This window comes from Ctenopharyngodon idella, chromosome 6, assembly GCF_019924925.1.
Source record: "Ctenopharyngodon idella isolate HZGC_01 chromosome 6, HZGC01, whole genome shotgun sequence".
NCBI classification, from domain to species: Eukaryota; Metazoa; Chordata; class Actinopteri; order Cypriniformes; family Xenocyprididae; genus Ctenopharyngodon; species Ctenopharyngodon idella.
Window position 1 is genome coordinate 15,713,325 of NC_067225.1, and position 14,987 is coordinate 15,728,311.

Genomic DNA, 14,987 nt, shown 5'->3' on the forward strand with positions numbered 1-14,987 from the left:
ACAACAAGGCAGACCTTGCTCGCTTTCTATCACAACAGCTGATTGTGAGAGCACCAGACACCAAGATTATAGTTGCTGCAGGTGGCTTCAGTGGTGAAGAGAGGGTTGAAGCATCTAATACAACCCTTAACACTGACAGCTTGGAAGCTAAACATGAAGAAGCAGACACAAGAATTATTCTTCACTGCATCAGAAGCAAAGCATCAAAAATTGTTGTCTCTGCAAGAGACACTGACATCTTGGTACTGCTGATTGCCCACTTCCACATGATGCAATGCCAAAAGATCTGGATGAAGACAGGTACAGCAAAGGAGAGAAAGTACGTCCCAGTTCATGCTGTAGTGGAACAACTGCAGATGGAGCCACAGGTCCTCGAGCTACTTCCTGGTTTCCATGCTCTCACTGGGAGTGACTCAACTTCATACATTGCAGGACATTCAAAAAGACATGCTGGGAAGTTTTCATAGAGTATTCACATCTACTAACAGGGCTTGGCGAAGGTCCTGAACTGAGTGACCACACCATTCAGAATGCAGAACAGTTTTTCTGCAAACTCTATGGTGTAAAGGATGCTGATAATATCAATGAAGTTCGAGCAAGCATGTTTGTCAAGGGCATGACAATAGAAAGACTGCCCCCAACCAGAGACGCTCTCTACTTCCACATTCAGCGCTCTCACTTCCAGGCTTTGGTCTGGCGGCAGGCCCACTTGCAGCAGCCAGTTCTGCCACCCCCTGAAACCATGGGATGGAAGACAGAGGGGAATTCCCTTATTCCTCAACTCATGTCACTACCCCCAGTTCCAGATGCCTGTGAGGAGTTAATCACCTGTGCCTGCACCACTGGGTGCAAGACAGCCCGATGCGGCTGCAAGCCTAAACCATGCACTGCATCTTGCAAATGCAGAAAGTCCAATGATACTTGTATGAACAAATAACTTTTGGAATATTTGTGATCACAGTATTGTTGCTTGATTTTGTTGAAATTTCAAAGTTACAGCAGCCATTTAAACATTAAAAACTGTCCCTTTCATGTTAATGTTGTTTTTTCATTGTTTACATGTTTAAATATTCTGAGAATGCACAGTTTAATTCTAATGTTTAATGTTTAAACTGCAATAAATGCATTAAAATATTTTTTTTGGCAGCCATTTTGTTTTTATTGTTTATGCCAAAACAGTGATGTTTACAACTTGTTATACGGCAGAAATGGATTCAGCACCTAAAAATCATATAGAAACAACACTTGAAGTACTTTTCCTCAAAAATGCCTACTGCATCTTATCCAGGGCTATTTATCTATTTTGGGACTCGACTATAATTTCTAACCAGGAAGCACTGCTTCAAGTAAGCCGCCGATCGGTCTGGGCAGCGCTGCACTAATTCAAACAAGCCCATTGCTGATGGTTCTGCCCATCTCCAAGTCTCCTTTGTCACTGATGGTTCTGCCCAGCCTCCCACTCCCTCCTATTCTATCAACTCCTTCCAGTTCCTTGGTCTGTCTCCACTGGCTCCCTTCAGCCACTCGGCTCTTTCTTCAGTGGCTCCGCCCAGCTGTTCGGATCCACCTTGGGCTTCCAGATCCCCAGCTACACCTTGGAGTGTTGATCCTCCGGCTCTGCCCGTCAACCAGACTGCTCCACCTTGTCTCCACCTGGGACCATCGTCCTTCCTGCTCCGGGGTCCCTCGTCCCTCCTGCTCTGCCTTGGTAAGTCGTTGACTGACTTCACCACAGCCTCCTATTCCTGCGGTGTCGCCCGGTCCCTCCATCCATCGGATTTCGCCTGGGTCTCATCTCTCTCGGCTTCACCTCACTCGGTTGGGCTCATGACTCCACCCTGGCAACTTGTTCTGACATGGACCTTTGTCCTGATGGCTCTGCTGTAGGTTGTTTCCTGGCTCCTGCCTCAGTCATGTTCTCCCTCCATCATCTCCGCCCTGGCTCCTCCCATCATCTATTCTCTAGCTCCTTCCTCCATCAGTTCCACCAGGGTCTGGTCTGTCTCCAGTTCCTCATCCTCCTCCAAAACCCACTCCCTCCTCTGTTTTGGATATTTATGCTGCGAGTATGCGCCTTTTGGGAGGCGGATTTATGTAACTTTCAGTTTGGTTTGTGTTTTTTTTTAATGAACTTTTAGTTTGTAACACTTTTATAATAGTTTCTAGAATGTTCTCATTTGTTGCCATAATGACACATTGACTCAAAACCTGTTCCTTTGAACCCTTTAGTTTCTTTAGTTTGAGTCATTCTTTGTCCATTCTCATTTATTTTTAGTTGGTTGTTATTCTCCTGAGTTCGTTTTTCTCTTTGCGTGTTTATTGTTTTAGTTTGTTAAAATTTAAAAAATGTAAATTGTTAAAAAAAAGTGACTGCTGCGTATAGAGCCTACATCAACTACTTTTCCTTGCTGCAACCAACAATCTTACTAGCCCCAAACTTTTGAACGGTAGTGTATAATTGACCCTTCAAACAATTCCAACATCAGCAAACACATAACTCAATAGTTTTTTGAAGGTTTTTTTATTATATACTGTGAATCAGAATAATTGTAGAGGTACATTAAAATCTTTTAGCAACTACAATATATTCTCAGATAACATTTCATTTAGCATATTTGTGATGTTTATGCATTATCCATACACTTGTACAGTTTGTACAGTTTCACTTGTACAGTTTTTAATAATCCAAATGCACTAAGTCTGTTGAATTGTCAATTGCAAATAAAAGTTGTCTTGCATATAAAAATCTACATTTTCCTTTTCCATTCCTTTTAATAGCCATTTTTAAAAAAAAATCATAATGACCATGTGGTTGAAAACATCACTGGAATACAGAATTATACAAAAAAAAGATATATAAAAGAGTTTAAAGGTATAACAAGGCAAAGGCACAGAAACAACAAGGCAAAAAGTCGTTAATAGTAGCAAAATACGGTACATAGTGGCTTATCATGCAGTATTTTTGCATCTTGTGTTCCTTCCGCATCCCTTTCAGACCACCAATGCATGAAACACACAAGGTGAGTATTCTGGAAGCTATGCAAAAGTATATAGTAGTTTGTGTGTTTTAGAAACGAGCACGGATGCGATCCATTGGGTCTGTGTCCCACATCTTTGAGTCCCAAGCCTGGAACCAGCCAGTGAAGGTTGGGGGCTCAAAGCCTTGCTTTATAGTGATGACTGGGGTGCCACGGCGACCAGAGGGGTCAGAGTCCACATATTCTTTAGCTGATGGCAAAGAAACATTTTATGACATTTAACAATCAGGAATTACATTCAGTGCCAATGCTAAATCAAACTTAATCCTCCATTATTGGTACATATGTACGGTTCCAATTGAGATTTTGGTTTTTGGTGCCTTAACTGAGTTTTCCTAAAAATATAATTGTAATTTTTATAGGTATGAGGGAATATTATGTTGTTTAAGTGCTTCAGCATCTTAACATACCTATGTTAGCTGATCCAGTCTTCTCTACCTCGTTGGCGTCATTACCAATCCAAAGAAAGATCTAAGGGAAGAAGATTCAAAAATTGAAGCTTACATTTATAGTTCAGCAATAGACCTTAGTCACATTAGACGCCATATTAAATTTAACACAGATGAAAACAAGGCTGTGAGAGATAGACTGTCTATAGATAGATACAGTCTTTACAATGGCACCCACTGTATAATTACTTTCCACTGTATACGTAATTTTCACAATTCAACTTTCAAAACTGCTTTATGGAGTTTTTGTCTGTTGACAGTTTTTTAACAATCTATGTATGTTAGTATACAACAGTACAAGTCACTGAAAGCACTGTAGCCTTGTTTTCATTCCTGTTTTTAAAATATGGCACTACCCTGATTAAGGTCTATAACTGAACTTTATTCTGTGCTCCATTCTGGTTTGTAACACCCACTTTTCAAGAACCAATCATATAATTATGGATAACATCTCATCCTGCTTTTTACTGTTTCACTCAGAAGTTTATCAGATTACAGAATTAATGTGTGTTCTAAACATACTGCAATTTCATGTTGACTTAAACTTAAGTCATCAGTACTTCAAATGCTAACCTGATCCCAGGTATCCAGAAGCATGACATCATCAGTGGCCAAATCAGACTGGGTGAACTCTCCAGGAACTTCCTCAGCCTGAAATTGAATAGGAGAGGTATAGTAAAGTGAATGCAGCCATTTAACAAAGAAAATTGAACTAGTTGCAAATTCCATCTATGTTAACTCACAATTAGACGTCCAGTCTTGTTGGAGCAGCCAAACAGACGAGGAGGTTTAACACTCTTCTGCAGACTTTTAGAGGTCTGATAGTCCTTCTTTCCACCCAAAGCAGACCAAAACGCAGCTAAAAGGAGCAAAGAGACAAAAGAGATAAAACTGACCAATCAGTTCAAAGTAACAGGAAACGTGATTAGGTTAGGAATGCCTTTTAACTGTATACATTACAGTGTCTGAACATTTATAAAAGGCAGACACCCACCCGGCTCTTTGCCCTCTGAAATTTCCGTAACACTGCCTCCAAGGAAGCTGCAGACGTATTTTGCAGCAGCCATTTCTTCCTCTGAAGCGGCCACTCCTTTCCACAGAAACAGGCCGTCAGGAAACTTCAGCACAAACACATCATTAGTGTTCAGTTTAGATGCAGAAGGTTCCACCTGGGTGAGAAGAGAAACAGAAAGTGTCAGAGAGGAAGATTATTGCCTGATGGTCATTCCTGACTGTGTCCACATATGTGTTTTTCGCCATCACCGACCTCCACAGCGCGTGATGCACGGGTGGAGCTCTGGCGGATGTGGAAGAGGCGTGTGCTGCCAGCCTGACTCTGACCACCTTTACGTGAAGTCCCACCCATGTGGATGACCATGGGTTTCCCCTTGAACAGACTCATCAAATGGGCCGGTTCCTGGCCCTGAGTGACACGTACCTGCAGGGTGATATAACAGTGAATTCTAAATCAAGTAGACCTTGTTATTTAATTTTATAAAAAAACAAGAAATCCTTTATAAAAATGGAAACTAGAGATGCATCATTTCTCTGAAAAATATTTAAGATTGTAAAATTATTTACAAATATTTAAGATTGCAGCATTTCATTTACATTTTTTTTTAGTTTGACCAATGTAAGTAATTATTTTATATTATTAGTTAATTCTTTTTAAAGATTACCTTTAAGTGAGCATTAGATGATGGCAAATTAATTTAAAAATGAATTATTATTAAAAAAAAAAATATATATATATATATATATTTAATTTCAACCAATATGCACTGCTGTTTAAAGGTTTGTTTGTTTTTTTTTGTTTTGTTTTTTTGTTTTTGTTTTTAAGAAAATTAATACTTTTATTCAGCAAGGATATATTAAATTGAACAAAAGTGATGGTAAAGACTTTCATAATACAAAATATTTATATTTCAAATAAATGCTGTTCTTTTGAACTTTTAACTTATCAAAGCTGAATGAGTTGAAATGTATCACGGTTTTCTCAAAAATATTAAGCAGCATAAATGTTTTCAACAGTGATAATAAGAAATGTTTCTTGAGCATCAAATCACCACATTAAAATGATTACTGAAGGATCATGTGACACTGAAGACCGGAGTAATGATGCTAAAAATTCCTCTTTGCCATCACAGTTACAAATTACATTTTAAAATATATTAAAATAGAAAACACTTCTATAATTACAATTTATGAAAATGTAATATTTTAAATATTACTGATTTACTGTTTGTTAGATCAAATAGCATTGTTCAGCATAAGAGACTTATTTCAAAAAAATAAAAAAATCTTAACAACTCTAAACTTTTGAAGGGAAGTGCTGCAAATGATAGCAGCATGGTACAGATATATTGTGTATGCCTAGAAACAAAGACATTTTAGAATCAAAGTGAAAAGCATCAGACTATTTTGCTCCGCTCAATTGAAAAGTAGACAGCATAATACCCAATATATACTACAAGTGAGCAGTATGACCAAACTAGAAAACTCCCATTATAATCAATAAGGTAAATAAAAAAATGACAATTACTTGACATCTATATTAATATAATAATGGACAATTTTGATTTTTATAATATTTGAGCAGCCCTACATTTAAACATGGAATAATGACCAGACTCAAGAAATTAGGCCTGTGTTTGGTAGTACCTGGACAGGGGAACCGCCCATGGAATCATCCAGCTTGACAGTTAGAAAAGCTGAGGCAGCCAGCTCATCTTGTGTACACTTCAGTCCTTGCCTGATAAGAAAATCAATAAATCTAATTAGAATATTAAACATTGACTTGATTGTGTAAATATTGGCTAATCAGGTGGTTACCGGCATGTCATCCTGTGACTGTCTTGACTTACCAGGTGTAGATAATGTGTTGCTCTCTGCTTCCTTGGCGATAGGTGTAGAGAATCAGATAACAGTCTCCACCATAAAACTGCCCATAGCTAGAAGGGTCCACAGGAACTTTATCCCCACCCTCGACGCGCCATATCTGCCGAGGTCCAGAGCAATGGACTTCATACATGTGCAGTGTTGTAGTTAACAATAAAATCAACAGTAATCTTGAATTTTAAGCAACTATAGTTAAGCCATTTTGAATGGGTCTTTAGAATAGTGCTTCATTTATGAGTTTGTAGTTAACTTTAAATAAATGTTATACTAGCATTAGCAATTTATGCTAACAGCTTGATACATAAGTTTTAGAACCTGTCTTATTCATCAATATTTATTTAGCAACTTCAAAATCAGGTTTGACATGTTGTAGAACAAATTACTTTAAAGTCTCTTCAAGCAATGTTAACCAAAGATTTTCATGAAGGAAATCGAGTCATTTCAATAGAAATCTGTGGTATCTGGAAATACGCCCGAGGGCGAAAGATTTCCCCACGTGAATTTATTGCGTTCACCAACAGAAAGCTGCTTGTTTTGAAAGTGACTTCTGTGTGAACTGTGCTTCATACATTGCTACACTGTTGACAATGAACAATAAACATTTTTGCCCACAAAATTTCAACAAAATTTCTGTAATGTGACTGCACCTTTAAATTGAAAACGTAATTCTAAAAACCCATAAGCAATTCCTGAGACAATTCCTGGCTCAAAAACACTAAAGGCCCATTCACACCAAATAATTGTACTAAATATAAAAGAATAGCAGAATCCAGATCACAATTATAACAATAATGTCACAAAGAAACATTGTTGGAATCACTTTCGTAATGATTTTTTCCTAGCTGATGAACAATAAAAACAGCCAATCAGAATCCACCTGACTTTGAAGAGCTTAAGCATTTAAAAGCGGCAGATGACATAACTGCAGCGCATACTTATAATAAACAATGTTATCGTGCATTGGTGTAGACGCTAATATAGTTATCGTTATCAATATAGTTATCGTTCGTGGTGTGAACAGGCCTTAATTCTTCTCTGGGTTTATGATGATCACCTTGGGGTGATGAGCATCAGTATTTTTACCTGAACCTTGCCAGAGCCATCATCCACCATACCGTGCTGAGCAGCCATTGTTTTGTTGGAGTGCAGACTGGAGGCGTCAAAGGGAACCTGCGAAACACGGGCAATGCGGCCAATGCTGTAGGCCTGGCCTGGACCTGTGGTTTGATCCTTATCCTTCCAGTTACTAAAGAACTGTTTGAACAGTGTGGTCTCACTTCCAGCTGGCATAACCTGGATCTGATGACAAAAAGTTAGATAGACTGGTTAGAATTTGTCTTCTACTTAATCTACTTCCATGAACAGGCTAGAATCTCATACCTGTGTGTTTTTGGGGTAGTTCTTGTCTTTGATAAACTGCTCTGCGACCTTCATGGCTGACTTACGTTCTTCAGTGTTTGCACTCGGTCCTGAGATGTTAAAATGGCAATGAAATTGTCAGTAAGCAGCCATTTAAGGTATATATTTCACTTTGCAGCTTTAATTAATATATATGTAATATAAGGACTTCAAAATAAAATTTGACCATACCTTTCCAAAGAAAGATCTTGCTGTCCACTCCATTGTCCAGGATGTAGCATTCGGAGGGAGAAAGCATCGCCTGTTTGAAAGGGCTGCTCTGGGACACCAGAGATGTCTTCATTGAGCCTGCAGCATCTGATACCTAACCCATTCAAAACGCACAAATGCATACATTTATAAAATGTCATGAATACTACACAGTTTGCATAATACAGTGCTCGTGGTAACTTTGATATGTGCATAATACATAAATGTACCATGTAGAGTGAGCCCTTTTTCTGATTGCTTCTGTCGGTCGTCTCATCATCAGGACTTCCTGCTGGGATGTTGGGCTTGGGCCCAAGACCCTAAAAATAAACAAACACAATAAGAGTTTCCACCAGTTTTCTCCATGGCAGCGGTCAACTCAGGATACAAAAAAAAAAAATATTATGCAGAACCTCAAGCAAAAAGTAAAAATTAAAACCAGATGAACTGGCATTCTATGCTGACTGCAACACTAGTTCCCTTAAATATTTACCGTTTACTAATATTTACCGTGACAAACTTATTCCAGCTTTCTTTGAGTGTTTCTGTACCTTAAACACTAGAGCATGGTGCTAACAATGCTAAGGCCATGAGTTCAATTCCCAGAGAATGCATGAACTTGAATACACTGTAAATTCCCTTGAATAAATGTGCCTGTGAATGTTTACCGATTCTTTCTGTTTTAATTTATCTAGTGTCTCTGTTTCTTTGTTGTGTTGATGTCTTTTTTTGTATTACTGAAACCTGTTTCATTAGCTAAAAAGATGGTCTATGATAATTGGAGAAAATTATAAACTCTTTCAAGGTGTGCAGTAGAACAGTTCATGGTCACCAGTATCCTTAGTTTACAATTCAAAAAGCCAGAACAAACTGATCAAGAAGGTCAGTGCTGTTACTGATCTCACTCTAACCCATGTTTTATTTGTGTTCCATCAAATAAAGACTCTGAAACATGCCAGCACTGACCGAAGTACTCAGGACATCCTTTGGCTCAAAACCATCCTCAACAATTTGCAGACTGGCGCGCCCATTTCTCTCATTATCACGAATGCTGATTGCCACCTCAGAGGCTTTCAACCGCTCAAAACGGTTGCATTCACTCCCACACCATTGGTAGATGTCCTAGGAAAATCATAATATGAGTTGTGAGGTTGGGAATTTTGGATTTCTCAAAAGGACAGCACTAAAGAGACTGATTAATCACTTCACCCCATGTATTTCTAACCTTGCCAAGATCAATGATGAAGCAGTCTCCATGATTGAAGCTGGCCCAAGACATATTGACCTCAGTGGCGCGAATGGCACGTCGTCCTTTAATGTGAAGCAGACGCTTCACGTTCATGTCATTGGTCACCACATGCTGGAACCCAGAGGCCACACCACCTTGCTGTGAAGTGGGAAAAGAAATGTCTTAAGGCTCTCACATTACAATTAAAAAAAATTCTCCTGATACACAGAAAATTAATTGTAAATGGCATTATAGCAAAAAGTAAAATGCACTTAATCTGAAAGGGAAAATTTCACATTTGTAAAAGGGAGCAAAGGAATATTTATCAAAGCAATACACTATGAAATTTTATGCTGGATCCATTCTTATTTCTAAATTATTAAAACTATCTCAGAGAAAAAGTACATCAAACCTGCCACAATATGGCAGATATTTGCAAGGGAAAAACATTCAGATTTCACTACTGATTTGAATGTGGTTTGTGAGATCCTCTTACATAAACAAATTTGTTATCTGTAGAAAAAAAAAAAAAAAAACATTAACCACCATAAACATTGATGTTGATGCATCCACATTATTTTTTTGCAATAGTGGTCCATCAATATAGGATTTCAGTGACAAATTCTTAAATTTTTGGTCCTTGCTGTTACCCATTGACCTTAATTAACTTTCAGTCAAAGAAGCTTTATTTTATAGAAATGACTGAAATGTAACATACAGTAGCACCAGCAGAGATTAAATTATATTCTTCTGACAGCATATTTTTGACTAAAACACAATAATACATCTCCAGTGAGAAAAAGTGTGGGTTATAATGGAGCACTGAATGTAAAATTAAGCATGTTACTAAAATGACCCATTTGTCAGATTTAGCAACAAGTATGACAGATCTGGGTTTGTTTTTTCAGTCAGATATCTGTAAGGGTTATTATTACCTTGTACTTAATTCCAGTTTTAAAGTAGCCAAGGAAGGTGACAGATTCATTGTTTTGAACCTCACGGTATTGGACTGGTGCTCCACCCAGATGATCGTCCAGCTGCATAGCAAAGATGGCGGCAGCTCCACCCTCATCCTGAGAGCACTCATTACCTGTCGTTCAAACAGACACAGACAAATATCCTAAATAAAAACAGCGTCAGGGTGTGTTTCTGTACACACCCTGGGGGGGGGTTGGCATATTAGAAATTTGGCAAAGGTTTAAATTATTAAATGTAGTTACTTCTACTCACCCAACCACATGTGGAGACTGTAGGATGGAGCAGAAGTGGTGTTAAGGACAACATAGGCATCTCCAGTGAAGAAGTTTCCATGGAGCTGTTTGGGGACCGGTTTCAGGTCCATCTTCTCTATTCTCCAAATCTGCAGACCAGGCTCTTTACCTGCATTCTGGAACTCCTTGTGGAAAACCATGATTCCTGGAACATACAAGAATGCTGGGGCTGAACTATGAAACTTTTTTTTGGAAAATCCAAACAATTCTAAGACCTAATGGTCTGAAGTTGGTAACTACTGGGAGGGTGATAAAAATAAATAAATTAATTAATTCAAAAAACTCAGACAAACGCACACCATCAGAGGTGCAGGTCAGAAAATAAATCTGTATGAATGAGATTTGACCGCACACTAACTTGCAAATACTTTATTATCCAGTGTTATGGATGTTGGATAATAAAGTATTTGCAAGTGAGTGTGCGGTCAGATAGGCTGATTAAAAAAAAAAAAAAAAAAAAAAAAAAAACTGGAATACCAAGTGTCATTATTTACTACTCATATTAAAAATGACAGGCTAAGCTCTAAGGTTTCATCTACTACTACTCTATAACAAAACATAATCTATAAGAAAGTAAACATCCATTTCATTCAAAAGACCTTTTTTATTTAAATATGAGGCAAATGTGTGCATGCACATAGTAAAACATCACATGGAGCATCGGGCACATTTATTCTCAGAGGACTACATGAGAATGTGCTTATATTTTCAATTACATGCAAAAAATCATGAAGATTTGATCAGCTGTAGGCTGGATGTACTCAGTTGAAGTTGTGTGCAGGGTGAGGCAGTCAACAAATGAGTCATGCTGCATGATTACAGCTGTGGGCAGACATGCATGCCCCGTTCCTTTGAGTTTACCAGGGAAAAGTTTTATGCAAAGCATACATTTTGCATGAGATCTGCCAGCTAAAGATTCATGGTATCAAAAGAGATATCTGACAGTATGATTTACTATAAGAGGTGACATGAACAAAGCCACATAGTGCAAATGTAAACCCTGCAGTCATAAATTCATTGTACTTTTTCAACCACTTTAAATTTAGTTAGATAAACCCTTAAAACACATAAAAAGTAGACTAAATTAGTTACATCATTTGATTAATTAGTGACGTTTATGCGTTTATTTAAATAATTTTGTTTACAAGAGTTGCATGCCTAACTTTTTAATGGAAAGTATTGTTACCTATTATTGTAACGGCTTTAAGTCCGTGTTTGAATGGACACGCCCACATATTAAAGTTCTAGCCGGGATTTTGAATTAAAACAAATCAATTAAATAAGAACTATTAGGCTTTTTTAATAATAATAATAATAAAAAAAAATTATAAAAGTCTACATGCACATTTAGCATGTATTTTTATTTGTTATGTATTAGCTTTAAGTTTGTAAAAGTGCCGCGCATGATACAGATGTCTGCAAAGTACAAAACAATAATGGCAACTATAAATTTGTTGTAGGCTAAATATAGACAAAGCAGTATGAAAATGGACTGCAGGACTCCACGTCTACGTTTATAGAGAAACTGTTATTTCCTGTGCTCCACTTTACGTCATAAAGCGGGGATCTGCGTAGCCTATAAAATGCAAACAAAGAAATAAAATTCGCTACCGTGAAAGACCATATAAAGACTCCAGAAAGTTACATATATATAAAGTGATGACCCAGAGAAATGCTAACATAGTTTATTCTGAACGCAGCTGTCTTTCGGAGACTCAATGAAGTAGCCTACGGAACTAAAAGTGATGGTTGTTTAGTTTCCTTACCTTACTGGTCAGAGAAATGCACAGAAGGCGATGAAGACAGATCTGGTTTGAGAAGCTGCTCCTGGTTTAGTCCAGATTCAGTTTCACAAGTTTCAATGGATGCAAGCCGACTTTAAATGATCTGCCGTATTTTCAGGGGTGAGGCAGATGCGAGTCCTCAGCCAATGACACTCTCTGTTTCTCTTCCCCCTGAGGCTGATCTCTAAAATCCACATTATGCAACTTTATGGCACGAAGTCATCTCACTCCCCCAAACCAAATCACACCATAAAGCAGCATTACGCCTTATTCTTTTTTCTTACATAGACACAGAACAGTGGAACATACATTGCATACATGATACAATTAAATGCATTATAAAACTATATGGTGGTTGCAGCAGGCAATTAAAAACGACAATATACGCACTTGATGCATAGCATTTTTTTTATTTTAGATTTTAGGTTAAAACTGATGTGAATGTGAAAGGGAATATATATTTGTATATTGTGCATTTTTTATTTATAATATTAGTAAATAGCCTATTAAAAAATTGCAAAATGCTGCTTGAAAAACTGTAAGACTGCAGGACATGCCAACTTCCCAAAAATGATTTCGTATTCAGTGTATTTCATCATTCCCATTTGCATGATGCACAGCTACACAATAGCCTATTTACAAATTTAGGTATATGTAGGCACACAATGCTCAAATGTGGTGTTGCACACTTTAAAAGGCTCATCACATATAAGCATAGATAAAGTTCAGTGTTTATTTTCTTGTGCATTCCATGTCAATGTCAAATACATTATTCATAATGCACAATACAAAAGAAATGTAATAATGTAATTTAAATGTGTGATTCATGTCATCTATTTTGAGGAACAGAATTGTAAATATCTCAAAGACTGTGTAAAAACATATTATAAACGCATTTTAGTGCATGCAAAGGACAAAGAAAGGTGTTCAACTCTTCTATTTTCCCTTGATTTATTGACATAATATGCATTATGCGTTCAATGTACAGTAATCATTCAACATTATTTTTGCAGTTGGTAGTTGAATTGTTCCCACATTTAAGGTTAAGCACACAACACATATTTCCAGTGAGGTGGCATTCTGTCCTCAGTGAAAATATGACCACACCTTTCATGTAATTATAGCTCCAGTCAGGTCTATTTGTTTGTGCTTAATGCACATTTAAATTCACAGTACAGCTAACAATTCACTCTTCCCCATGTCAGTCATTCCCTCCATAACGCTCTCTGACAATATGTGGGCGGCTACCCTGCTCTTGTATTTTTCTACACTTCTCCACCCAACCCTCATAGCTCTCCAATGTCATTACAATCTTAAGGCCTTCTCAGAGCTCTGCTACACCTGCAGACCTGTGAATCTACCTCATAGCAGCTGGCAGAAACCTTTGGCAACAAAAAGCATGTAAGGTTTAATGTAATATACTAGAGAATCTGAAATATTCCATCAAGACACCATTGAGCGCCCAAGCTTTCTATTTAATATTCTCATCAGATCCACCATGTAATGCCCTGTGCTTTGTCTGAATATGCTTTTGGGTTATGAAGCTACCAAGTAGGATTTCTCAGGCATTCCATAAAGTGAAGGGTAAAGAAATCATAGGTGCATCTCTTGAGGTTCGGAAAGCTCAAGGTGAAATCTGCCTAAAGATTTGCTCAAAAGTAGGCCTGTGGATTTAAAACATTAAAGTCTGACATGAGGACTGTAAAATGAGAGAATAACAGGAGGAGTGGCATGACCTGGAGTGGAGTGAGTGAGTCAGAGTGAGTCAGAGTCACAGGCTCTCCGTGCTAAAGTTAGTCTTGTAGTGGTGTTTCCTCAACTGTCTATGGCTGTTTTCCATTGCAGAAACACAGTGCTCACAATTATGCATAAAACAGATTTTTGTCCACAGGGCCAAAATTATGGGCACATAGTTAGACATAGACATTACTAAATATAGTAATGTAGCACATAGACATCAGTAACTTTGCAACTACATGTCAACTAACTCATTAGAGTAGGCTATAGTAGACTAATATCTGCTAAAACTTTATTTTGATGGTCCCCCAACAGACATTCTGCTGACTATAAGTAACTTTGCAACTAACACTAACCCTAACACTTTACAGTCTACTACTGTCTCTAATGAGAGTTAGTTGACATAGTAGTTAGTTAGTTAGCAGAATGTCTAAAATGGACTTTTAACTAAAGTTTCTCTTTAGTTAATAGTAGTTACTAGAGTGTTAACAATGCATTACTCATTTGTTCCTGTGTAGTTATTCATTAATGAAGGATCAGTATTCTAAAGTGTTACCGACTTTTGAAATAAAGTGTTACCGTAACCTTTTCATACTCATGCAATTTGTCCACTAACAACATCTAACATTACATGTATCATAGACATTTTGCTATTGTTGTCATTCTGAACAAATACAATATCATTTCCACTATGCTTTTGGTTTGATCATATACTGTGGTGGAAATGATGGTGGAGGAAATTACTTTAAACATGCACATTTTTAAATATATTTGATTAAAATATTTGATTAAAACGGCTCCTTTGTTTTGTGAAGGCTAACCTATTAGCTAGCATTAGTGTCCTAAATATACAAGTAAATTATATTTTCACTGTTTTTGCAAGTTTTCCATATTTTCCTCAAACATATAGTATTTAATCATATAATATTTAATCAAGAATGCTCTTGAAACAGCCTTAGTAAAGTACACTAAAA

General features: G+C 37.4%; 1 protein-coding gene across 1 annotated transcript; it reads right to left on the reverse strand.

Annotated features, from left to right (window-relative positions):
* Positions 1-2,493: 2,493 nt before the first annotated feature.
* Positions 2,494-12,481, reverse strand: scinla (scinderin like a). The gene is made up of 17 exons (XM_051897718.1): positions 12,259-12,481; positions 10,452-10,637; positions 10,157-10,311; positions 9,219-9,380; positions 8,960-9,115; positions 8,224-8,313; positions 7,976-8,108; positions 7,766-7,854; positions 7,469-7,684; positions 6,352-6,485; positions 6,149-6,239; positions 4,755-4,925; positions 4,482-4,656; positions 4,231-4,346; positions 4,061-4,138; positions 3,449-3,509; positions 2,494-3,228 (listed from the first exon to the last, which is right to left on the reverse strand). Exons 2-17 carry the CDS (start codon positions 10,630-10,632, stop codon positions 3,068-3,070), a joined length of 2,169 nt encoding a protein of 722 aa, XP_051753678.1. The 5' UTR covers positions 10,633-10,637; positions 12,259-12,481; the 3' UTR covers positions 2,494-3,067.
* Between the last annotated feature and the right edge of the window lie 2,506 nt (positions 12,482-14,987).

Excerpts from the sequence above, each read along its gene's own strand:
- scinla (XM_051897718.1), bottom strand. The coding sequence starts at position 10,632 with ATGGTTTTCCACAAGGAGTTCCAGAATGCAGGTAAAGAGCCTGGTCTG. Across the intron at positions 8,109-8,223 it reads AAAAGGGCTCACTCTACATG|GTATCAGATGCTGCAGGCTC; the intron begins GTACATTTATGT and ends TGAATGGGTTAG. Across the intron at positions 7,855-7,975 it reads CAAGATCTTTCTTTGGAAAG|GACCGAGTGCAAACACTGAA; the intron begins GTATGGTCAAAT and ends TTAACATCTCAG.